Source organism: Simochromis diagramma, unplaced genomic scaffold (genome assembly GCF_900408965.1).
Source record: "Simochromis diagramma unplaced genomic scaffold, fSimDia1.1 OVJJ01000453.1, whole genome shotgun sequence".
In the NCBI taxonomy this organism is placed as follows: domain Eukaryota; kingdom Metazoa; phylum Chordata; class Actinopteri; order Cichliformes; family Cichlidae; genus Simochromis; species Simochromis diagramma.
Window position 1 is genome coordinate 25,691 of NW_024387471.1, and position 23,737 is coordinate 49,427.

Here is a 23,737-nt window from a genome sequence, read left to right on the forward strand (position 1 = left end):
ATGACGATGTTTATGTGAAGCGTAGTTTGGATCAGTATTGTTTGGAGAGACATCAAACTAACAGCTTTAGAATCAGCGCAAAAAGGGCGTAAACACACAGCGCAGACCCGCGGATCAGAATCAGCGAGCTGTCGGCTTTCAGCCCCGACCGTCAGCTGAGAAAGGAGACATCTCACTTACGTCTTTGTGCAGAATTCCGTCTACCTGCTCTCATTTACTGTCTTAGCTGTTTGGTGGTTGTTGAAATTTTGTGATCTTTCAGCTGAGATTCTGGCATTTCGGGCAAAATAAATTTATATTAAAAAATCGATTCAGGATTTTAATGAATCGATTTTACGTTATCCAAGCCAGAATCGATTTTAATCGATAAATCGATTATAAAAACCCACCCCTATATAGCACGTGTATTTCAGTAATAGCCTACTGATTTCAGTGTAGTGGTGAACAGTCACACAGCTCACGTGGGCGTTATCTGTGATACTCCTTAACTATAATTTATCCAAGTTAACTTCAGTTAACCATTCAGACAGTTCTTTTGCAATGACAAGCATAAACACTCATGTTGCTGGTAGGTTTCCGCTGTGCCAGCTGTTTACATTACAGCTGCTTATGCAGTAACCATGGTAACCACGGACTCTGAGCGGCTGGATCGACGGAGGTCAGACAACAATTTTACATGTATGATCTTAAAACAGGACACAGCCACTGTACGTGCTGGCCTCATATCAAATGTGAACGCAGACTGAGTCTATGTTTGACGTTTGTTTATATCTAATATCTCTCAAACATTTAAACAACAGCGAGTCTGCAGCTGAGGGAATACAAACTCAAACTGTCCGAACAGGTTTGTTAATTTTGTGATTTATTAAATGTATAACTGTTATTCTAATCTGCTGCTGAGTCTCTTACGCTGATGAAAATGCAGAAAACACAGATCACGGACACCTGTTCAACCAATCACTTTCATTCCACTTTGATCTGCGACAAACTGACGGTTCATCTCTGTTACAGTGTTGCGTTAGACTGCTATATTTTTGTGTTCTTTATGCTGTAGATTTTCACGTCTCTGGAATAGTTGGCAGTAATACGGATGATTTTCTGTAAAATCATATAGATATGAGCCCTGACATATTCATAGATGACAGTTAGATTAGTTTGATGCTGCCGACACGTTTACCCTCATGGTCAATATTCACAATAAAAATATTAGCTGAACATCATGAAGTCTGTATGTGATTCATAGTGTCGAACAACCTTGGTACAGTTAAGGCTAGCAGTTACTACATGACAAAAACACCAATGTTATCTATTTTAATAAAGTTTATGTGTATATACACAGGTCACGCTGATTATTGAACAAAAACTGTATTTGGTGACACACAAACAGGGTTTTTCAAAGTAGAGTTCTGGTAGTTTCCACATGCCGGTTGTTGGTGTGCAGAAACACCTTCTGAAAACAATGGCCACCAGGCCAAAGCAATGGTTTTGACTCAATCAGCATTAAATAATAAATATTTATTTATTTATTTCACAAACCAAAAAAACCCTGCCAAGTCAAACATGTGGAGCTACCTGTTGTGGTGACCTCCCATGAAACAGGGAGCAGTTAAAAATAGCTTTCTTCTGTACTGATCAATTTGAAGGAACAAGAAAAGTCAGCGTCTTCCATGCAAGCTGCAGGTGACTGCCGCTATCTGCGAGTGACCAAAGCAGTCACAAAGAGGTTTATGATGCAGCACTGTATACTAATTTTTACTTAGCAGCAGTAAATAACCTCACAACTGGTCAGGGAATGCACATTTTTGATGACCATTGCTTAATAGTGCAGTTGCCAGATGCTCTAGGCCTGTGGAACAAAAACGTTTTGGAGAAAACAGATGGAATTGCATATCCAGTATGTGAAAAGGCCTTTGTTAGCAATAAAACCGATATTAAGTCAGATTAAGAAAAATAAATTGTCATTGTTCAGATTTGATATCCAGCTCACACACTGAAAAATGGAGCGGTATCAGTATCAATGTTATTACTCAAAACACTGAACTCAGGAAGTTAATACTCACCAGCAGAGCTTTACGTACTACTGGAAGTAACAGCATATTAAAAAAACTACTTCACGGAAAGTGTGAATAGAGTAGACCGGTTGATAGCGGAGCTTCTAAAATATTAACAGTGGCAGTTTTCCCAGTAGGTAAACAACTGAAACAGAAACATATTCACCAATGTGTGAATACAGTGTAGAGCTGCTCTTTGTTATTATTGGAGTAAATTAAAGTGTGCTTAAAAAACCCAAACTTAATCTGCAGTAATGACACTCAGCTGCGTCAAAGGCCACTAAAATTAATACTGAATCGGTGTGTAACTTTGCCAAAACAATGTCAGACTCTGTAGTTTTCTCTGGTCCCCTCCTCATGTTTAACTGCATGCTCTCCTTAAATTGCTGTCTGTCTGAGTGGTGTCCAGAAAACGATGTGGGCTTTATAATTAATTGGGAAACTTTCTGAAGGATACCTGGTCTTATTAGGAGAGACTGCATCCATCCCACTCTGAATGGAGCAGCACATTTATTTATTGAAATATGGCCAAATCGGCTGGTCGTGCACCTCTCCGGTGAGCAAAGCAACCATTGCGGCGGGTATACTGGGGCCTTAAATCAGCAAGGTGTGTGTGTGTGTGTTTGGTCAAGCAGCAGGATTGTTTCTTTGTTTGATGACACTCTATTTGCTCTAGACTGTTGCAGCCTCTCAAGCAGTTGCTTAGTCGTCCTTCTCCCTGGTAATATAGTTTTTGAAGAAGTACTAGCAACTTAATGCATCTCATGAGAGCGAAAAGCGTGGCTTACAGCTTTCCACAAGCATCTGCTCCCAGATTTACAGACAAACGCACTTAATGAGTGTGTCTTGATCAGACAATGGAGTAGGAAGGTAATCTCTCACGAGTGGCAGTTGTTGCCTTGTTGCTCACACAGGGAGGAGGCTCACCGCTTTGGGTGGAAGCTTGGAGAGCCGTTTCTTCACACCACCTTTATTAGCTTGCCGTGTGAAAGATTTGGGACCTGCTTCCTGGAGGAGTGTGTGTCAACTATGTTCCTCCATTACAAACATGTGGCGAGAAATCCCACAGCCTTTGTACCTCAGGCGCTGTGTATATGCTAAAGCTGAAGAGAAGGATGTCACATCACTCTGTGGAGATATAAGAACATGTGATGTCTCTGTGAATGTCAGACTGAACTGATCTGCTCCTTTGAAATTCACCTCCACTCACTTATGGAATATTTCCATAAGTTACTGATAAGACCTTAACTGGTTTCAGGGTGGCTGTTTTTTGTTTGTTGTATCTGTCACCTTTAGGAATGTGCTTGGCTGTTGTTGGTGTGTCGATAAACCTACTTGAACCCTTGCTGGAACTATTTAAGCATCACGTGTGAGAAGTAAAGATCGTTAGGTTTGGCATCACTAATTAGAATTTGCTCAGGAAATGTAAATTTAAACAGTTTATATTCCAGTTGTAAATAGACTTAAGTGGATAGATTGTAACATTAAGGCTACAAAAAGACTTTTATTAAAGCTGTTGTACTTTTGACATGTTTAATGCTCTGCATCTTGTTCTATTTAATCTGAACAAGCCCCTAAAAACAGTCAGTGATCACTGTCGCCCTCTCTCTGTTTTTATTACCACTGTTCATTTTAAAGCTCAGTTTTTACCCTTGGGCAACTACAGCCCAGCCCACGCAGCAGTATGTTAACCTCCTAAGACCCGAACTCTTTCATGGCATGCATTTTTAATTTTTCTCTGCTATTTGGGTTGATTGGGACCCGATGAATGTAAAAACAAAGAATTACCAGATTTTTATTTTGTTTTTGTTTTTTTACCTGATTTTTGTTTCTGACAAAAACAAGATCCACATTTCCTCGGAGGGGGCTTTCTGCACCGGGGCTGTGATCGACCGTGGCTGCTGGGGCTCTGTGGGACTTCTCAGCCTGGCTGGGGGCCTTCTTTGCCTCCCTCCTGCTGTGTGCCCAGCCTGGAGGCTGCGGTCTGTGACCGGCTCCCGGTGCAGATGGCTCCCTGTGATAGTGTTTCCTCACCTGGCTCATGTGTACCCAGCCCAATTTTACTCTTTAAATGTGTGTGTGTGTGTGTGTGTGTGCGGGGGGGTGTATGTATCCATGATCGTTTATGTTAATGAGAGTGTGGGGAGTGAGTTGGAGGGCGGGGTGGGGTGGGCTGCTTTTAACCATGTAAAGCACTTTGTGCTACATCTTTGTATGAAAAGTGCTTTATAAATAAAGATTGATTGAGTGATATGAGGACATTCGCTTTAAATTTCGATAGAACAGTGGCAGTATAATGTCCTCATAAGTGGATATCAGGCCCTTGTAGAGCAAAATTTAGTATTTTGGTCTAAACAACCCAAAATGTGATGTCCACATATGTGGACGCCAGGTCCTAGGAGGTAATGACTAACCTCGTATTGTGGATGGATTATCTCAGTTGTTCTCCTGACTGAAGTTTGGTCCGTTTACAGCATCCTGCCATGCGATTGCATTTGTCCCTAACCATCGGAAACCCTCACGTTAACTTTTATCGAGTGGAAAAAAGTTAGCGTTCATCCTCCAGCTTCACTGTTTATGCTATGCTAACATAGCCGTGTCGCTAGCAATCACGTAGCACATCGTTATATAGCAGCTAGCCCAACTTCAGTAACCCTACAAACGTCACTGCTGTTTAGTTTTCTGTCTTCATTCATGTTGGAAATGACAGCAGAGCTGTACGTTTGGATTTTTCAGAAATCTCTGTCAGAACATGCTATATCATGTTTAGGTGGAAGCTAGCGAGCTAACTTCCTGCTAACTTCTAACTCTGTTGTTTTCATGGATGCCTGGATGTTAAACTTAATTGTTACACCTGGTAAAGCAGCAACGCTGATCATTTTATTAAAGATGAAAGAATTTAGACAGTTTATAACTCTCAGTGATTCCGCAGTGTTCGTTTGACTTTGGGACCTGAAACGGACGGAGTTTAGGACCCAGATTACTCCGCAAGGCTCCTGACTACAACAATTCATCAAACGGTGCGGCTTCGTAGCTTACCAAAGTCGTACTAAAACATTTTTGACAGAGGTTTGAGCGCCGTGTAGCACATAAAATCGGTTCGAGGTCAGTAAGCACAACCAGAATTCATACTTAAGGCGCACTGTCGATTTTTGAGAAAAGTAATGGATTTTAAGTGCGTAAGATACAGAAGAAAAGAATAAATCGCGATATATATCATTACCACACATGCTTCAAATTATACTGCGATATGGATTTTAGGCCATATCGCCCAGGCTTAACACCCAGCCTCATAGAACCCACATAGCAGAGACATTTTCTCCAGTGTTTTATATATTTCTCATACTCTAAATTCACTAAAAAAAAAAGTTATCTTTTCCATCTTATAAATCTCTCAAGTTACATCAATCCAGCTGTGTTTAATTGTTGGTGAATCCTGTGTTAGCCATCTTTTGGTCAGTGCCTTTTTACTTGCAGCCAGCAGCAGACCAAGTATTTATTCTGCACTCTTTATGTCTGAGGGTGTGTATCCTAAAATATAGATTTGAAATCAAAGGGTAAATATGTGCTAAAGATGTTTTGAATAGCTTTATGAACATCTTTCCAGTATAATGCATCAACTTTGAGAACAAAATGTTCACTTACTTGCTCTAACATTTTCCTTCAAAGCAATCATGTTGTGTTTGAAATTCATGCCACTGTGAAAACTGAGATTCTGTTAAGAATTATAAGACGGTCACCTTATCCACGAACACAGAACCGAATTTACTTCAGGAATTGTCTCAGTAAATCCAAAGATGTGCATGTGTTTTAGACAAGGCTGTCCCCTAACAGTGTCGGTCTTTGAGAAAAATAAAGATATTAAACTTTATTTTTCACTCTCTTAATGATATTTTAAGATTTCTATTTTTTATACTTTGTCCATCTCACAGAGCTGAATTTTTCTCTCTGTTAGGTTGAACATCGTGCTGGGTGGTATGACACCCCTGTATTTCCACATTGTCAACGTGTGTTTGCACTGCACCGTAACCTGCCTGCTGATGCACGTATGCCAGTGCCACGTGTTTGAAAACCGCCGCCTGGCCTTCGTCACGGCGCTCCTCTTCGCCGTGCACCCTGTCCACACCGAGGCTGTGAGTATAACCATAAAGTTACAGGCTGCTCGGGGAATATGACAACAGAGTTTCAGTTATCACATGAAACATATTGAACTTGACTGTCCTGGCCCACTAGAACTGGTTTCCACTTCAACATCTCAGACAAAGAGGTTCATTCAAAATGATAAATTTTTCCTCCTCTAATTTGAAACGTTGACCACAGGATAGTCACAGGATATTTCATTCATTTGAAATGGTAACCAACAGAGCAGTGACTTTTATCTTCTCAAGTCTATCTTCATTAAGCTGCTCCCGCTGCTCGTTTTGTTGCTTTTTGTCACACATTTGTCAGACAGCCATTCCCCTTGTTGCCAGGTTTCAAAAATGAAGGTTTTGATTTTCATGAAGCATCAATCTGTGTCTGTGTTTTCTCCTGTATTTTGGGATGAGATCATATGTCTGGGTGGAGCTGATGGTCTGTGTTCCAGTTAGAAACTGAGTCATTATTGTAGAGACCAAGTTGTCACAGTGGAAAGCTGGACTGAAAGACAGCACAGAGGCACTAATCATGGCAGCACAGGAACAAGCTCTGAGCACAGATCCATAGAGGCTGGGGTCCATCACAGCAGGCAAGACCCCAGGCTGTGTAAAGATGCCCCAGAGACAATCCAGCACATAACAGCAGGGTGCAAGATGCTAGCAGGCAAGGCATACATGGAACGCCATAACCAAGTGGCCGGCATAGTGTACAGGAGCATCTGTGTCGAGTATAACCTGGAAGTCCCGAGGTCAAAATGGGAGATGCCCCCAAGGGTGGTGGAGAATGACCGAGCTAAGATCCTGTGGGACTTCCAGATACAGACGGACAAAATGGTGGTGGCTAACCAACCGGACATAGTGGTGGTAGAGAAGCAGAAGAAGACGGCTGTAGTGATCGATGTAGGGGTTCCGAATGACAGCAACATCAGGAAGAAGGAACACGAGAAGCTGGAGAAATACCAAGAGCTCAGAGAAGAGCTCGAGAAGATGTGGAGGGTGAAGGTAACAGTGGTCCTGTGGTAATCGGAGCACTCGGTGCAGTGACTCCCAAGCTAGGCGAGTGGCTCCAGCAGATCCCGGGAACAACATCAGAGATCTCTGTCCAGAAGAGCGCAGTCCTGGGAACAGCTAAGATACTGCAGGACCCTCAAGCTCCCAGGCCTCTGGTAGAGGACCTCAGCTTGAAGGATAGACCGCCCGCAGGGGCAGTTGGAGAATTACTGTATATCTGTTAATGATAATGATATTTCAGTCATTAACAGATTTAGAAAATGACGACCAAAAAATGCTTCTAAAACCAAATGACAACAAACAATTGAAGGAGGTGATGAAATCGCTGACCATCTTGGTATGCAGAGGAAATCAGTGGCCAGGCAATAGTAACTGATTTCTGACTGACTTCTTCACTGAGTATTCATATTTTTTTCACGATATAAACTTGTATGACAAATAGATTGCAATATATGAAAGAAGAAGAAGAAAGATTGTTTAATTTATTTAAATTATCTATTCATTTTGTTCATCTAAAATCATCCCTCAAATGCAGCAACTTTTCCCTGTCAGAGCCAAAGGATCAAGGAAAGGAGAAAGAAAGCATTATCAAGCTACGGGGGCAAAGCTTTGAGAAACACAGCAGGGCTCAGGTATCCTGCTATCAGCAGTGTTGGGCAAGTTACTTTGAAAAAGTAATTAATTATAGTCACTAGTTACTTCTTCAAAAAGGTAACTGAGTTAGTAATTGAGTTACAATATTCTAAAAGTAATTAATTACTTGAAAAGTAACTATTGCGTTAGCCTAAACGAAAAAAAAAGTTTAACCCTCTGGGGTCCAGGGTATAATTGGCCATTTTTAACTACTTTTGATTTTCGTGTCTGAATTTACAGTTAGGTTTTCATTTTGACATACTGTATTAACACAACTGATCTAAAATCAGACAAATTTCAATAAGATGCCACACAAATTATTTGTGCCACTCCAAAAAAATAATTTCTGTCCACTATAAAGGAGAACATCACAGGCTGACACCTGCAGGTCTGACAGCAGCAGGTGTATCACTCCTGTTTCTACCTGGAGACAGCAGTCGCCTCATTGTCACAACACTACACATTAACTACACACTCCAAACACGCTAAACGTCACAAATCTCTCACATCTCAAAACTCCTTCTCTCTGTTGTTCCTCTCTCTCTCTCTCTCTCTCTCTCTCTCTCTCTCTCTCTCTCTCTCTCTCCTAAAACTTCCCCTGTTTTTTTTTTTTTTTTTTTTTTTTTGCTCATAAGCAGAGAGTGCTCGCTGCGCTGTCCTTAGACAGTAAACGTGACCAAACTATTGAGGAAAAACACGCGTATATATTGTTTATCATGACTCTGGTTTTACTGGCCTATCAACACAGTTTATATGTCACCTTGTTGCTTTGTCTTTAAGTGGTCATGTGATTGGCTTACCACGACTGCTTTATTCTTCCTCAGTCAAACAGCAGCACTCATGCGATTGTTTTGCCCCCTTAGCTCCAGGTGTTGTTCTAGACAGTGATCGTGATCACCGTCCGCGGGAGCGCGCAGCCGCTTAAAGCTGTAGCGTCCAGATTACTTACAGCTACTTCCTGCAGCTGGTATAAGGTGCGGTAAGCTAAACACAGCTTCAACCGTCTGTTTGTTGAAGAATAGTAACGCAAACGCATTTTCTTGTTAGTAACTGTAACAGCGTTGTAATGATAGGAATAGTAATTAGTTAGATTACTCGTTAATGAAAGAAGTAATGCCGTTATTCCCATCACTGGCTATCAGTCCTCTGAGTTCTTTGTGCCCTCGGCTCAACCTCCATGTGATTCCCAAAGGGCAACATTTCTCCTGATCTGCCTCTGAGAGGTGGTGAGTCAAGTTCTGTAAGCTTACAGTCTACGACTCTTCTCACTCACTTCAACAGGTGAGACAACAACAAAGGGCTCAGACGTTCACTACAGGAGCGCTGCAGAGAAATTGGAGATGGAAGGAGCAGAAGGGGAGGGTAGATGAATGTGTAGCGTGGAAAAAGAGCTGTATAGAAATTGGCGCACGAGGGTGATGAAAGGAAATCAGAGGCAGGCAAAGAGAGATCGGGCAAGAAAATAGGAATTGAGTGCAGCAGGGGCTGTAACAGGACAGAGAGACATTAAGAGAAAGAAGCGAGGGAGAGAGACAGAGAGAGTGAACTGGAAAGACTACGCAGTAGAAAACAAAGTGAGAATAGGAAGCATGAAACAGCTAGTTCAGTCTTGCATAGACTTTGATGCTCATCTCAGGCCCAAACTCTTGGATCGGTTGGGGGAGAGGATGAGGAGCTGCTAATTGGCTGTAACACACATGCTGATAAATACTAATAGGAGTGAAAAATGTATTTTGTGTTAATGTGTTTCTGCCATCAAATTCAAAGTGCTGATTTGTTTCTTATAAATATATATTTTGTCAACTTCGTGTTTTCCATGAATGTTTTCTTTTATGAATAAAATGGGGGTTTACAGTATTTGCAAATCATTTTGTTCATCCGGTTTTTATGTACATTTTGCACAGGTGCTCTTTTTGGAATGGGGGCTGTCTGTCTGTGGCTGTTATAGATAATAGATATTTACAACCTCTCTCTCAGTTACACCTAGCACATCTGGAGGTGCTTAGAAGCCACATGAGAACAACACTGCTCAAAAATGAACTCAACACATTTTAATAAGAGTTTGACATCGAGTCAGTTAAGCTGGGCATACACTGTGCAATTTTTGGCCCATTTTGAGCCAAGTTTTCAGTTGTGTGACCGTTTTGGGGATCAGCCCGAGTTTCGCCTTAATAACGTGTCGTGCATAGGGATGGGTATCGTTTAGGTTTTATCCAATACCAGTACCAAACCGGTACTTTTGAAACGGTGCCGGTGCTTAAAGAATGGAGAACACACACTTTGTCCAAAAACCTCATGTTCAGCTGTTTTTTTGTAAAAAGATGTTAGCCTTTTCTGCAGCTATAGGGCATATATGGTATCACTTTTGGCTGGAAGCAGTGCTTAAAAAATGGAAAAAACACAAACTTTGTCCAAAAACCTCTCATGTTTAGCTGTTTTCCACTTTTTCTTTGGTCATTTTTGGCCAGGGTGAAGGGAGTATCTGCCATCAAACAAGAAGGCAGCCGCATGTAACTACGACGGTGTTTGCTAGTTCACCTTACATGCATTAATTTAATAACGTGGTTAGCCTACTCAACGTAAATTACACACGAACAACATTAAGCGACTCACCCAGAGAAGAACGGCTGCTGCTGCCATCATCATCCTCATCATTTCTGCTACACTGGCAGGGCTAGGGGCCAGGACTCTATTCTTCGGGTTCTTGGGGGATGTTGCTAACTCCGGGTCCGATAACAGGCACCACACCCGCAGTAGATGTGCTCGGTGTGAGGTCTCGCAGCAAGCTATCAATAACGGTGCATTTCTCGGCTTTTAAAAAAAACGCTATGCGTCGCCAGGTGTTTCATCAGATTCGAGGTGTTACCTCCTTTGACAGTATCACAGTATCAGCTTAAAGAACTTGTTGCAGGCTGCTGAGTTTGCATCTTTTGCTGTGAAGTACAGCCAGACTTTTGACCGCTTTGCCTTGGGTATTTTTAATCTGTAGCTCTGCTCTAAAAGAACTTACGTACCTGGGCCCACCTACTATCCCTGGAAAGGTAAAATGATTGGCTAGAATCCAAAGTGTATGACATCTCAGGGGGAAAAAAAGCACCGAAATAAAGCACCGAAATGTGCGCTGCTTTTCAGTCTGGTCACTACCGTTTATGTCAGGATACCAGTACCCATCCCTAGGCGTGCATCGTGTAGTATATGTTAAAGTGGCGTAACGAGAAGCGATTAACACCTCACGACCAGCTGCCTATCAGCAGTCGTTTGGTTGCAAGAAAATCAAACCTGTCGGCCGTCGTGATTGTAGCTGCCTGTTCAATATTTTTCATTAGCAATTTAGCAAAGTTGATGGTGGTGGTGTGTGTGTGTGTGTGTGTGCCTGTGTGAGTGAAAGACGGAGAGGGAGAGCGAGACACAGATTTTGTGTTATAAGCTTCATGTTATGTACGTACAGTGTGAGCACTCAGGTCGCATCAGAGCATCGGGCCGTTTGGTGAGAGACCCTGCATCCTGACCTACGAACTTCCAACCCCTGAGACTCAATCATACAGTTTGAGCAGGAGCTGAATAACGCGACTGAAAAATTCGCAGTGTATGCCCAGCTTTAAACTTCTAGACCATCCGTCTGATCAGTTAAGTAGCAAGGGGGTGAAATAACAAGAGGTACACTACAGGGGCAACAGTGAGCCAGTCCCCAAAATTGGAATGGTTGTACGGGTGGAGGCAGCTTTCCCTCCTCATTTTCTCAGTTTTTCACTTGTTTTTTTTCTCTGTAGACCTTACAAAGGTTTGCACAAATATGCGTGCCATCCCCAGATAACTGGCTTTGTATAAACAGGCAGTTATACTAGGAGAGCAGGACAGAGCCATAGACGGTCCTTAACCCATCATCAAGACCGGTATCTGCTCCTCTCTGCAAGTAGAAACAGTATGAGCACTAACAGAAGCCTAAAAACTGACCTCTACCAGGCCACTGGTGTGAGTGTTGTCAAACAGACTTCATGAGGATGGCCTGAGGGGCTGACGTTAATGATCGTGACATTTTATGCTCATGTTTCCATGAGCATGGCGATCCGTTAGTGCCAGGGCTGCACAGTTATACATATTTTAATCATAATCATGATTTTGGCGTCCCACAACCATGTGAACATGATCACGTAATGCTCAAAGTGTGTGCCCCTCCACTTAAAACGCAAGCAGTCTGGACAAGTAACAGTAGGTTAATTGACAAAAATCTAAATAGCTTGCCCTTGGAAAGCTGAAGATCATCATCCAGTGTTTGGCACAAGTAATGTTCACCAGGAACAAAGTCAGCAAGATGACTTCAAGTCATTTGTTCAATTAATTGTAGACAGAACTAACAAAAGATTAGACAGCATTCTGAAGGATGTACAGGATGTTAAGTCCAGCCTGCAATTCACGGATGGTGTTGTCGGTCAGCTGCAAACCAAAGAGAAAAGTATTAAAAGCAAATTGAAAGAAAGAGTTTGAATTAGTGGTCAGCAGCATATGCGGGGAAACCAAAGAGTTAACAACCAAGTTGGATTGTTTAGAAAATGAATAGAGGAGGAATAACATCGTGGTGGATGGATTAATAGACGAACATGCAGAAACTTGGGAAGCATTAGAGCAGGGGTGGCCAACCCGCGGCTCTCCAGCCGCATGCGGCTCTTTGCCTGGTTTCATGCGGCTCTTACGTTCATATCAAAGATTGTGTTTTGAGTTTTTTTTGTGTTGTTGTTTTAAAATGTGCACGTTCGCTTCACTTGAGTTCAATACTGTATTTTCATCAAATGGCCATGTGTGTGAGATGAAAATACTGCAAAATTTCCCAGTAGGAGCAAGTTCGCCCTTAAAATGGCAGGGAAAAAAATGCACAGCGAAAAGAAAATATGAAGATGAACACAGGACGTTTTTAACAGAGTGGGAGAGTTTTATATTTTTTTTGTTGAACGCAATGGCAAGCCATTCTGCCTTATATGTCAGACGTCATTAGTGCATTTCAAAGCTTCAAATCTTCAGCGCCACTTCAGCTCACTCCATGCTAACATCGACCATTAATTTCCAAAAGGGACTGAACTTCACAAGCACACTTTGAAAAGTCAGGCAGAAAAGCAGATACAGTTTTTCCAACAATTTACGAAGCGGTCAGAGACCATAACGCTCGCATCCTATCAGCTGGCTTGGAACATTGCACGGGCTAAAAAGCCATACAATGAAGGGGAGTTCGTTAAAAAATGCCTCAGTGACGTTGTTGAAATCTTGTCTCCTGAAAACAACAAATTAAAACGCGTGGTATCAGATGTCCAACTGTCCCGCCACACTGTTGAACACAGAATATCGGACATTAACACGGCTATTGAATCACAGTTGCACTCTGACCTTCAAGCATGTGAGTATTTTAGTGTCGCTTTGGATGAGAGTTGTGATATAGAAGACAAGCCTCAGTTGGCAATATTTGCACAGTCTGTGTCAAACGATTGTGTGATCAAAGAAGAACTCCTGGATATTGTGCCATTAAAAGACAGAACCCGTGGCATAGATGTGAACAAACCATGATGGCTGCATTTGAAAAAGCAAATCTGCCCATAACGAAATTAACTGCAATAGCCACGGATGGAGCACCAGCCACGATGGGATCTGTGAACGGGCTTGTGGGGCTGTGCAAAGCTGACCAAACTATTCCTGACTTTTGGATCATCCACTGCATCATCCACATGGAGCAACTCGTGTCTAAATCATTGAATTTAGATAACGTCACGAAGCCTGTGATGGAAATCGTCAACTATATCCGCACACATGCGCTTAGCCACAGGCAATTCAAGAATCTCATTGCTGAGCTGGACCAAGGGCTTCCAGGTGACCTGCCGCTGCACTGCACTGTGAGGTGGCTGTCAAAAGGCCAGGTACTCTCTCGCTTCTTTGAGCTTTTGGATGCCGTGAAACTGTTTATGGAAGAGAAGGACTATCCCAAGCTCTCGGACCTCAAGTGGATTATGGATCTGGCCTTTTTGGTCGACATGCTGTGTCACTTGGACAGACTGAACCTGACCCTGCAGGGTAAGTTAAAAATGCTGCCTGACCTGGTGCAAAGTGTGTTTGCATTTGTCAACAAACTGAAGCTGTTCAAGACACATATTCAAAAGGGAGTTATAGCATTTTCCCACTGCTAAAAGCCAGCGTGCAAGTCGCCAGCGCTGCCCTGAGTAAGCAAAGAGCCAGATATGCAACGCTGATTGAAAACTTGCACGAAAGCTTCGTGACCCGGTTCCATGATCTACAATTGAAAAGGCCACAGATTACGTTCCTCGTCGACCGATTTAATGCAGAGACCGGCTGTTTGAAAGTCCCGCTAGTCACAGATGAAGCTGCGGCTGAGTTGGAGATGATCGATCTTTGTGAAGAGGACCAATTGAAACCTGCTTTAAGGGAAGGGACCATTGAGTTCTGGAAAAGTGTGCCAATGGAAAAATACCCCAATGTCAAATGGGCCGCGCTTAAGATACTGTCAATGTTTGGGTCAACATACGTCTGCGAGTCTGTGAAATCAAAGCATCGATCTGTTCTGACTGACACTCATGTGAAAGAATTGCTTCGAGTGGCAACAACGGAATACAAGCCAGATTTGAAGAGGATTGTTCAAGGCAAGGAATGCCAGAAGTCTCACTAAACAACATGCATTGTAGAAGTAAATGCTATTGTAGATTATTATATTTTTGTTTGTGGACTTGGTTAAACTGAGAGTTTGTGTGTGTGAGACAGTGCACACAATGTTCATTGTTGAAAATGACTGGCCTGTGGTTTTAGTACTGTAGGAGTCCATTTCTGTCATTATCATGTTGGTGTGTGACATTTACAATAAATCTGGCTGAGCAGAGGTGTGTGTGTGTGTGTGTGTGTGAGAGAGAGAGGGAGGAAAGGATGGGTGATGTTCATGTGTGCCCATGTGTATGATGTGGCTCTTTGCGGTAACACAGTAAAAAAAAAAAAGTGGCTCTTGGTCTCTGACTGGTTGGCCACCCCTGAATTAGAGGATAAAGTCCAACACTTGCTGAAGAACCAGCAGGGCCTCGACAGCGACACGTTCAAATCGAACGCGGTCACGTATGGATGAGCCAGGCAGATTGTGGTCAGGTTACAAAGATCAGGAAGAAGAGGAAAGAACTATTACTACAGCTGAGAGTGGCCAGAGACAGAGGTGATATTGCCGTCCTGAAACATATTAAATTTATTGTTAAACCGAGGTCCCGGAATGCTGGATTTAACACTTACACTTTCAATAATATTGCCATTTAACGGCTAGAAATCAGAATCAGCATTCTGATTCTGATTTCTAGCCGTTATGGTTGATCAGTTTATTCCCGGATTCTCCGCAAAATATTTTTCAGTAGCTCATGGTAGTATTTGTAGCCTTAAATATAAGTTTCAGGAAATTCAGTCATTGCTGTCAACAAACTCATTTCTGAGACACATTTAGGTGCTGCCTTTGAGAATAATGAATTTGAAATGAATGGTTATAAATTGTATAGGAAAGACTTAAACTGATTTGGAGGGGGTGTTGCCTTATATATATTAATGACAATGTGGCAAGCAAACTACGTATGAACTTAATGTTTGACGATCTGGAAATCGTGTGGGTTCAGTTACACCCGCTCCATGGCACGCTGTTATTGGTAGGTTGCTGCTACAGACTCCCTAGTAGCAATACGTTGTATGTAGAACGAATCTGTGAAATGTTGGAAAGATGGAAGACAAGGACATATTTTTATTTGGAGATTTTAATATTAATTGGTCATCTACTTCTTGTCCTTTAAGGAAAAAGAAGAGTTCATTAGCATCTACTGCTGTCTGTCTCAGATGGTAATCATTCCCACGCGGATGACGGTCAACAGAGGCAGGTCATAGGTCATCATCTTGTATTGATCATATATATACAAATGTTCCTGAACAATGCTTAAACATTGTCTCTGTTCCAGTTAGTTATAGTGACCATAATCTTGTAGGCTTGACCAAGAAAATGAAACCACTGAAAACTGCACGAGAGATTGTTTTTCGTAGATCATACATAAACTTTAACACAGACAAATATTTTAATAAGAAGAATTTACATTATCAGCATGAGCTCAAGGAGGTCAATAAGGACAGCAAGAAGATGTGGAAAGTTTTAACCAATATAATGGGCAGATGCTCTGCTGGTGCCACACATCAGCACAGATGGAATGTTTATAAGTAAAGCTAAGGATATATTTCAAGATTTACTACAGCAATAAAATAACAAATTTAAAATGAGTAGAGGAGATCCCATCCTATCATGCTATCATGGATAATAAGCAATGCCAATTTAAGTTTGAGGCAGTGAATGTTGAGACGATGGAGCGTTTATTAATATCACTACCTGATGATACATCTTCAGGTTCTGATAACATAGACAGTAAACTGCTCAAAGCTGCAGCCAAGTTTGTGTCCCTTCCTATACATCACATAGATGTTTGGCATGCAGCTTATTTCCATCGCAGTGGAATGAATCGGAAAGAATTCCAATTCCAAAAAATAAGAATGCTGTTTTTAATGGTGTCAGTAGCAGACCTGTTAGTCTAAGTAAAGTTCTGGGGAGAATTGTTTATGAACAAATCATGCTTGTCCAACGGAAACACGTGTGTGATCAGACATTATAGAAAAGCCTTAATACTTATTCTTGGCACCAGTAACCATGAGCCATGGTCACACTGCGTATCGCTCTCAAGGTTTGAAAGGAAAGTACAGAGGCTGGTTCTACTGAGACAGTGATGTGCAGCTCACTGTAGCATAGCAACAGTAATGGGCTGCACATAGACATCCAGCAGTGTGTCCTCAATGGAGCATTCTGGCACATGCGTAATCTCTCAAATCTGTGCACGTCTGTTTCGCAGGTGTCTGGTATCGTGGGTAGAGCTGATGTGTTGGCCTGTCTGCTGTTTTTGCTGACATTCCTCTCCTATATTAGGTAAGATATTAGATTGTAAGACAACACCATCCTCAACCTCTCTATGCACATTTGCAACTGTAAATTAGATTGGCCTGCCTGAGAGACTGATGCGGATCGAGTGAATAGAATAAACTTGGAAAGCTCCTACAAATGGGTGGTTGTAATACTGAATTATTTTTAACAAGTGAGTGAAAATGTTAAACGGTTTTGTTACTCATGTTCAGTCGTGTAATGCATATGACTTTGTGAGGTTTATGATTAAAGCTTGGTGTTTAAAAAGTGAACAGAATCTCAAAGCACATAAGATTTTACAGAGTACTTTTACTGTTACCGTAGTTAGATTTGTTACGGGATGGATGGAAAATTGTTCATAAAAACATCATGTTTAGTCTCATTTACATACAGGAAGTGTTACAGCCTATTAGTGTATAATTTATATGTTCAGTATATCAGCTGAACATATAAAAGCTTATGAACATGCAGGTCTGACAGTTCTTAATTACAGCCATAAAAAACATCTAAATTTAGCTAATGTAACAAGTGATTTCTGTCGTTGTGTTAGACGTGCTGCAACATGACTGCCATGTCACATTTAACGAACAGAAGCTGTCCTGAAGCTAGTGACTTTACAAAAGCCGAGCTGTTTTGTTCTCTCATACTTTTGTCTCGTCTCCTCTCTCAGGAGTGTGAGTGGGCGTGTCTCTGAGGACTCGCTGGCCTTCACGGTGTCGTCATCTTCGCTGTTCCTCAGTTTGCTGCTGGGCACCTGCGCCATGCTGGTGAAAGAGACAGGCATCACCGTGTTTGGAGTGTGCTTGCTCTACGACGCCCTGGTGCTTTGCCGCAAGCCTCTCATGTAGTAAGGACACAGGCTCTTCCTTTCTTCCTGTTTATTTTTTCCCCATCTTCTTTTATCTGGCCAACATGTTGCTGAACGTGGGCATCGTTTTTCAGCAAATTCTAACACCTGTGAGCTACCACTACAACCATAAAGAATTTGTTTGTTAGCAGACAAAATGAGCTTTTTCAGGCACTGTGCGCATAAAGAATAGATCACTGAAAAGCTTCTGTTGGGTTTTACTTTCTCCAAGTAAAAAACACTTTTATATTGAAACAATAATGACAGCTTTCATAAAGAGGTCTAGTGTAAGTCTTGTGTAAAGGTCAAGGTTTGATTTAGACATCTTTACACCCAATCTGTACGTTTTTTTATGATCTGTGTTTTATCCGTCTTCACATTTCATTCTATATTTCTGAAAGACTTGCTTTGGACTTATAAAATTAAAAGAAACTAATAAAAAGTGTCAGACCTTCAGAGAGAAAGAGCTTTTTTAAACAGTGTTTGAAAATAATACGAGCAGTCTAATTTGTGCCTGTAACAGAGCGTGATGCCGCTGGATCTTCAGATGTTTTATTAGAGGTGTACACCTGATGTTATTAAACAGGAAGTGAACAAGCTTACTCTAGAAGTGTTAGGGGCTGACTGATTCAAAAAAAGCTGGCAATAATTATCACAATATAAATGAATTAAACACAAATATATCAGAGTATGTTTTGTATTGGTGTAACTGGTGACTCCTCTATACATACATTGTGTTCTACTGTATTATGCTCTTGCTCATCCTTTCTCTGTGCTAGTGCTGTCCAAGGTACACGAGATTAAATCTACCAGATTAAAAGATCCAGCAGGTAGTTTGAGGGGATTTTTTTTTTATCCATCAGTGAATTTAAAAGATAAGAATTAAACGAGAGCCAGATTAACCCCTTGACCCCACACACTCACTCTTTGTCAGGTTCCCAGTTGTGCACTTTGGCAGCTCTCCCCAGAGCCACACAACCATTTTTAGGCTTAGTTTTGACCTGGACCTTTCAAGCACTTTCTACAGCAATCCAAGAATATGTTTTAACCAACCTTTAACTGTTCCACAGTCTAAACTCGTTGTGGTGACAGAGCCTGAAATAGTCTTCCTCCTGATATTAGATCTGCACAAACGCTCAAACATTTCAAATCGTTAATAAAGAGACATTTTTGTGGTCTGGATTTTAACACACATTGACTTTAATAGCCTTAGTTGTTGTTGTTGTTTTAGTTGTTTTTATTGACATATTGTATTTATTTGTTTTTCTATATTTTACTGCATCATTGTTGTGCATTTTATTTATTTTAGTGGCATTTCACAGTGTTAAGCACTGTTTGGAAATGTGCTATATAAACAAACTTGACCTAAATACTTGTAACTAGGGATGATTGCTTTAATAATAGAGTATCGATTATTCCTTTGATTAATTGAGGAGTTGGATAAGAAATACTTTTTTTTATTCATGGGAAATTATAAATATTCAAAAGACAAAAAACTTTTTCAAAATAAACTGCATACAACATCTGTCCAAAAAACTAAACCCTTTGATTGTATTTAAGTGTGCAACGAATGAGTTAGGGTTTATTCAAAGTTATGACAAATTCCTGCGTAAAAATGATCATCATACATAATGAAAACAATCTTATGAAAAATAACTACATTAGTCTTTTGAATATTTTATGTAAAGCCAACACAGTTATGCTGTATATTATATTATATATTGGCATTAGCATTACCTAAGTGCAAAGCTGGAGAAAAGAGTAAGTCATGCCACTGAATGGTTGCTAAAATTAAATCCAAATATGAGCTAGGTGAATGTCCCAAAACATCTGCTATTTTCTGCAGTTAATGCTTAATTATTTAAAGTTGCCATATTTTTGTAGCATGCACATGCTTGACATGAAGGAGGTTAGGGTTAGTTACAAAATACATATATAAAAAAAATAAAAATTATTACAACAATTGTTGGGATATTTTATGCATTTTTTCGTATTAATGTTGTTTTAGACAAATATGAAATAATTAAGATTATTAGTTAAGCATCTGAGGGCAGTTTCTTGAATGGAAAAAGAGACTGTTTTTACTAGAAGCAGGACTATCACTTTTTCTGATGTACTTTATTCTTCAGTTTTACATATTCATAGAAACAGTATATAATATCTCTACCGTAAGAAGACTCCAGTAATTCAACCACATTATATAGCTTCTTAGAAGTGCAACTATACGTCAGTTCAGTTCAGTTCAAACCAGTTTTATTTATACAGCGCCAAATCACAACAGCAGTCACCTTAAGGCGCTTTATGTTGTAAGGCAGACCCTACACTACACTACAATACACACAATAATACATCCCAACGTGATGACTCATGACATACTTACTAATTAATTAATTACCCTCTAAGGGGTACAATGAAGGAACAGGAGAGGAAATTCCATACAGAGTGAGGAATGTGAAAACTTTCAGCTCTGAGTGAAATGTAGGCTGAGTTGGATTCAGTGCAAAAATTAGACAGTGTTGGTGATTTTGAACTCGATCAAAATCAGTGTTTTACTTTCACCACATCTTCCCTGAAATATGCACACCTCCATCCCATCGCTCCTTTCCTTTTTCCCCAGTTACAGAAAATTGGCATCCTGCTGTTAACAGCAGCAGAATTTTTTTTTCACATCGTGGGCTTGATATTAGAATTTTAATTTCTAATGTCATAATATAATTCTAATCTGCCTAGTATTGGACAACTAGGACAATAGAACACAAATTGCAATGACTGATTCTTTTTTCTTTTAATTCCACTGTATAAAAATTGGATGTGATTCATGAGGTAAAATTAACACAAACGTCTGTGTACAGACAAGATGCAGCAGATTGTGGTTGCTGAAAGTAACTGCTGCTACAGCTTCTCTGCTGCTGCTCACGTCATCCCTCAGATCAAAATGACAAAGTGCCTCATGGTTCTATGACGTCTCTAATACTTAAATAAAAGTATTTCATTACAACAGGAACTTGTAAACAAAATTATTATAAAGATAAAACTGTATCCATTTTCAAGTGCCTCTATCACTGTTTTTTATAATATAAGTACTTGTAAGTATAAGCATATGAAAAATATCAAGTGTGCTGTGGAAACAAGTTACATTATTATCAACTGAACCTTCTCAGCCGCATCTGCAGAGTGACTCCTATAGGCAGAAATCTGCCATCAGAAACTGTATTTGAATAAGTTAAATTTGAATTTGAATTGCTTGGATTGAATCTGAATTGTAACTTGAATAAATGCTTTTAAAAACTGAATATGAATTATCCTAATTTGAAATTCAATTTATTGGTTTGAAAATGATCATCACTAAATTTAAATTGAATTTTATATTTTGAAAATGAATTCAATTGTTTTGAAACTGTATTTTATCAATTAAAATTTATGTTCTCAAATAATTTCAGATTCACTTCTCACCATTCAGTTTCAGTTCTACAATTCAATTTCAGTTCCAAAATCCAGTTTTTTGGGACTTACATCCGGTTCAGGTTCAAGAGTAATCGAGCGCAGATTAATAGAGCTACGTTTTACTAGCGGACCGAAAGTGTTACTGACGGGAATCTACAGCATCATGAGCTGAATTAAGACTTCAGAAGTCATTCGTCATGTCAAATGACCAGCGGATAAACTCTCAGGTTGGTAATAAATGTATTACACGTATAAGAACAAGCGTCATGTTAACAAATGATAGCCGTACAGTAACTTTTATGCTTATTGTAGCTGTTAGCTAAAAACGCTAATTTAGCGTAGTTTGCCCTGGATTCAGCTTTGACAAACAAATATGATCGACTGTTTCTAGTAGAATTCCAAAGTTGTCACCCTCTCAGAGCCCTGTATGCTTCCAAAGACCCCTACAGTAGGGAAACATGCAAAACGGTGTCCAAACCTTTGTGTTTTAGCTTTATTTATGTCTTACACAGCATCCCAAGTCTTTAGCTTGCTTAATAACTTTAGCTAAAGTGAATAGTTAGTCTAATTCGTTAGTGCAGCATTACTGGATCATCTCTGTTTGAAGTGATATGATATGTGACTATCACTGTGTTTAACTACCATAATAATTCTTAGGGTGCTGAGTGCATGCTTAATTAGATTTTTTTTTTTTTTTAAACATACTGCTCCATTACTATGTTTGACAGGCTGAAGTTGTCGGGTCACCTCCTAAATCGACCATCTTTTACAGGTGTTCTGTGCCAGAAATGGAGTGTCCACTGAAGACTGAAGATACTGAATCTCTACACCTTGCCATTGATCCCTCTTGTGCCTTCATCTAGACAAGAGACATTAACTTAACCACTCTCACATGCTCTGTACCTACATCACCTTCCCTGACAGTCGTAGCTTGGCTCATCTGAGGGTGAAATTATAAGAATGTGTTATTTTTCAAAGTTCTCTCTAGGGTTCCTAAATAAAATATGGCATTGAGGTCATTTCTTTTGAATTAATCCCTGTTCTGAAATATAAGAACCTCTCCTGGTTTTAATGGCACTTTGGATTTCCTTACTTTCTGTTCCACTCCCAACCCCAAATAGATGCTGGCAAGCTGACACAGTAACATGGAAGAGGGAAAGAAGTTGGAAAGGACAACTACAAATAAACCTAATGCCTAACAATGAAAAATGTAAAATAAGAACAATAATAATAATACTAAAGGTAAAGGATAAAGTAACAAGTTTTGAGTTTTTTGTTTATTCCAAATGATCATCCAGATGTCTGTGACATGTAGACTTGTAGTCAAGACCGCCTAATCCGAGACCAAGACAAGACCAAGACCAGAGGGTATCGAGACCAAGACAAGACCAAGACCAGAGGGTATCGAGACCAAGACAAGACCAAGACCAAGACCAAGTTGAGACGAGACCAAGACCGAGACCGAGTCGAGACGAGACCAAGACCAAGACCAAGACCGAGACAAAAAAAGTCTTTAAACTGCAGCCAGATGCTATTCTATATACATATGCAGGACACCTTAAACTAGTTTTTTACTTAAGCAGCAAGGCAGAACAAAGTCGGGCCTGTATCAAGACACAGGGACTAAACCCCAATTCAACCAGACCCAGAACTGATCTGGAATTAAAACAGGACTACAACAGTAACCAAGACAGAACCAGAATCAGAACTAGATGATAGTAGCACTAAAAATCATCATAGACCTGCACTACACTTATTTTTTAATTCTACCAAAGTACAATATTTAGATTGAGAAAAGTTTATATAATTATTTAGCCTCGTTGTGCAAACAAGCCTGCATAACTTAATAAATATAGAATTTGAAAAGTAACAAATGGTATCTAAAAAGAAACACTAGGTACTAGATACATGTTCTGATGAGTTTTGGCAAACAACCATTTGACTAACATGTGTGTCTCACCTGCTCTTGTTCCATCTCTGTTCTGTCGTCATTCTCTCTCTCCCTCTCTGCTCCTCTCTCTCCCTCTTTGTGCTGACAATCAAGCCAAACACCAACATCATCAAATATACAGTTGAAACCAGATATTTATGTACTCTTCAGATAAAAACACAAACACTTTTTTAATTGTAACATCAAATCAGACTAAATGTTTATTTTTTTAGATTGATAAATATAAAAAACATATTTGTTAAATTTAAGAGTAAAGAGAGAAACTATCTGTATTTCTTAATTGCAAATGGCACCAAATTGTATTCAAAATTGAGCCACATTTATGGAGCTCCACAATTCTTTTCCTGGTGTTTTGGTTGATATCTCTTGATTTTCCCATGTCAAAGAAACAGGCTCTGTGTTTTGCCTTATATGCATCCACAGGTGTGCCACCAGTTTACTCACATGGACTCTACTAACCTATCAGAAGCTTCTTCAGCTCAGAATGGAATCGTCTGGAGTTTTCTTATTAATTAACAATAAACTTAGTGTATATGTACTCCTAAATTTGATGAAAGTGATTAAAATAGACAGCTCCCTCTTTTTATTCTGACATTTAACTAATTCAAAAGATATTTCAACATTTATTTATCTAAAACAAAAGTTTACTCTAAATTGATGTTTAACAGTAAAAAAAAGTTTTTATGTTTTCTC

General features: G+C 40.1%; 1 protein-coding gene and 1 long non-coding RNA gene across 4 annotated transcripts in view; one reads left to right on the forward strand and one right to left on the reverse strand.

Moving 5' to 3' along the window:
* The window catches only part of tmtc1 (transmembrane O-mannosyltransferase targeting cadherins 1), a 90,494-nt gene that overhangs the window by 6,655 nt on the left and 60,102 nt on the right, over positions 1 to 23,737 (forward strand). For all 3 annotated transcript variants that reach the window (XM_040015028.1, XM_040015026.1, XM_040015027.1), the window contains exons 2-4: positions 6,007 to 6,184; positions 16,735 to 16,808; positions 17,473 to 17,649. In XM_040015028.1, the coding sequence (XP_039870962.1) occupies positions 6,007 to 6,184; positions 16,735 to 16,808; positions 17,473 to 17,649 (429 nt within the window). The remainder of the gene's footprint in view (positions 1 to 6,006; positions 6,185 to 16,734; positions 16,809 to 17,472; positions 17,650 to 23,737) is intronic.
* Positions 6,260 to 22,276, reverse strand: LOC120723540. The gene is made up of 4 exons (XR_005693771.1): positions 21,841 to 22,276; positions 18,570 to 18,574; positions 16,834 to 16,849; positions 6,260 to 6,272 (listed from the first exon to the last, which is right to left on the reverse strand). It is a non-coding gene; the product is annotated as an uncharacterized LOC120723540 (long non-coding RNA).